This window comes from Arachis ipaensis, chromosome B09 (genome assembly GCF_000816755.2).
Source record: "Arachis ipaensis cultivar K30076 chromosome B09, Araip1.1, whole genome shotgun sequence".
NCBI classification, from domain to species: domain Eukaryota; kingdom Viridiplantae; phylum Streptophyta; class Magnoliopsida; order Fabales; family Fabaceae; genus Arachis; species Arachis ipaensis.
In genome coordinates, this window is record NC_029793.2 from 127,732,339 (window position 1) to 127,734,646 (window position 2,308).

Consider the following 2,308-nt stretch of genomic DNA (forward strand, 5'->3'; position numbering starts at 1 on the left):
CTTTTCCTAATTATAGTATATTTTAGTTTTCCCTCATTGCCTTGAAGGAATTCATTAAGGATAGTGAAGCTTTGTTGGTGGAACTCATTTGATTGTTAGATAAATGTCTCTTTACTTTTCTCTTCATTCATGTAATTTATTAACTCAACGTAGGCATGGTTGCTGAGACATCTGATGATGGGTCCAAGTGGGGGCATGTGAAAAAGGGAACTTGCTGCGTTTGTTGCGATAACCATATCGATTCACTTCTGTATAGGTATATTTACTGGGTAATGCTAAGGTGAAGTTTTGGTAAAGAGTGAAAGATTGTCTTTTTTAGAATAGAAAAAATCCACCAATAAAAATTGATCATGTTTATACTAAAACTAGTAAAAATCTTCACTCTATCCAATCCTACTCTTCAGCAAAGAATTTCCCATATTTACTCGGTTCTTAACAATTTGTTTTCCAGATAGTGGTTTCGTCTATTGATTTGTTTGTTTCTCCATATTGAAATTTGTTGCAGATGCGGGCACATGTGCACTTGCTCAAAATGTGCCAATGAGTTAGTTCGCGGCGGAGGTAAGTGTCCTTTATGCCGAGCACCGATTGTTGAGGTGGTCCGAGCATATTCCATACTGTAAAAAAAGGAAGTTAAAAGGGCATTGGGAAAAAAGTTTAAAAAAGACAGAGAAAAAAAGAAAAGGCGTTGTAAAAACGATCTGAGGGTGTTTTGAGTCTCAGTTCTTTCCCGGGGTTCTTATTTATAGTGTTGAGTAGGGTTGCCTTTGTTTTTCTGATTATATGTGGAACTCCTTGAATTGTATAATTGGAATAGCAAATGGCTCTGTTGATTCATCATTCTTGCGTAAATAAAATAGTTATTCTTTCTAAATCTTTCTTGTTTTATTTTATTTTTGAATAAATTCATCTCGCATACATAGACATAGAATCCCACTCCTACTCCTACCGGTAAAAAACAGAAAAGAGAAAAGAAATAATAATATATAAGGGAACTGGTGATTGTTATTATTATTATTATGGCTCCAGTAATTGTAAATTGTAAGTAGGTACTACATATTGGCCTTGTGTCAAACTCAGTTGTTTTCTCTTCTCAATTGCTCTCAAACTGTAAGCCAATCAGTTTTACTATTACACAATGATGGGAGGAAAAAAAGATTTAGCAAGAAGTATTTAAAGATTTTATTTACGATATTGAACCATTTAAAGTACTAAAACTTGAAGTAGCATTTTAAAGTTGCTGATTGCTCTAAACGTTTAACTCATGACATAGGGTGCCTATGATTTAGCGTTTGAAATATGAAAAATACGTTTGAAACTTTTTATTTGGCTACTTTATTTTTTTGTAAATTCACTTATTAGCGTTGAATCATGAATTAGAAAAATTTATTTCCTTTTTACCAGTCCTACTCCGTACATATTATTTTGTTTATGGAATGTCGTATAAACTTTTTTTTTATTATTTATCTTTTTTTTAATTTTATTTGATATCGTATAATTCTATAATTGTAATTTTTGTGTATTATATTTACTATTATTATTATTATTTTATAATATAGATTATTGATCTCATTTAGTAGAGCAAATTAACTAAAAATTTAATCATAAGCAATAATAATAGTGGAAAATTATAGTGCACTAAAAGAGTATAAAGAGTACTAGACCAAAAAAAATAGTATAAAAAGAATACTAGCAAAAAGTATTGAAAAGAATTGAACATGCTTAGAAAAATAACATGTTTGAATATAACTAAAATTTATATATTTTTTAATAAAAATAGTGTCTTTATGTACTGATTTTGTATAATGTATTATAATATCTTTTATATACTTTATTAGAGTTTTATAATTTAATTTAATACTCATTTATGTTAATATCTTAAACTATTAGTTATTTTTTATATATTATTTTTAGTTTAATAATTAAATATTAATTTTTTTATAAAATTGATTAATAAAATTATTTATTTAAATGTCTAAAATAAAGGGTTAAGTACGATTTTGGTCCCTAAGATATGAGCCGAAAATTTTTTTCGTTTCCAGCCTATTTTGTATATAAAATCGTCCTTAAGGTTTCACGTAGTCTTAAAATTGTCCTTAGCGAGGAAATATATTTTTTAAAGACGATTTTACTCCTTATGGTGTCGTTTCCTTTCTTTCATTCCCGTAAAATCATTTCTTCTTCCTCAATTAACTTATAACGTTTGAGAACACACTGATTCTTTGTCATGTTTGTGTGATACCCTAAGAACGCATTTCTGCGAAGACGAGCCACGCTGGTTGTTGAAGAGATTTCGTTGTTGGGAGCT

At 29.1% G+C, this 2,308-nt stretch overlaps 1 protein-coding gene across 1 annotated transcript in view; it reads left to right on the forward strand.

Moving 5' to 3' along the window:
• The window catches only part of LOC107617373, a gene marked incomplete in the record, with an annotated part of 5,929 nt that extends 5,055 nt beyond the window's left edge, over nucleotides 1–874 (forward strand). Inside the window, 2 exon segments of the mRNA XM_016319134.2 lie at nucleotides 154–256; nucleotides 506–874. Coding sequence (XP_016174620.1) covers nucleotides 154–256; nucleotides 506–623 — 221 coding nt within the window.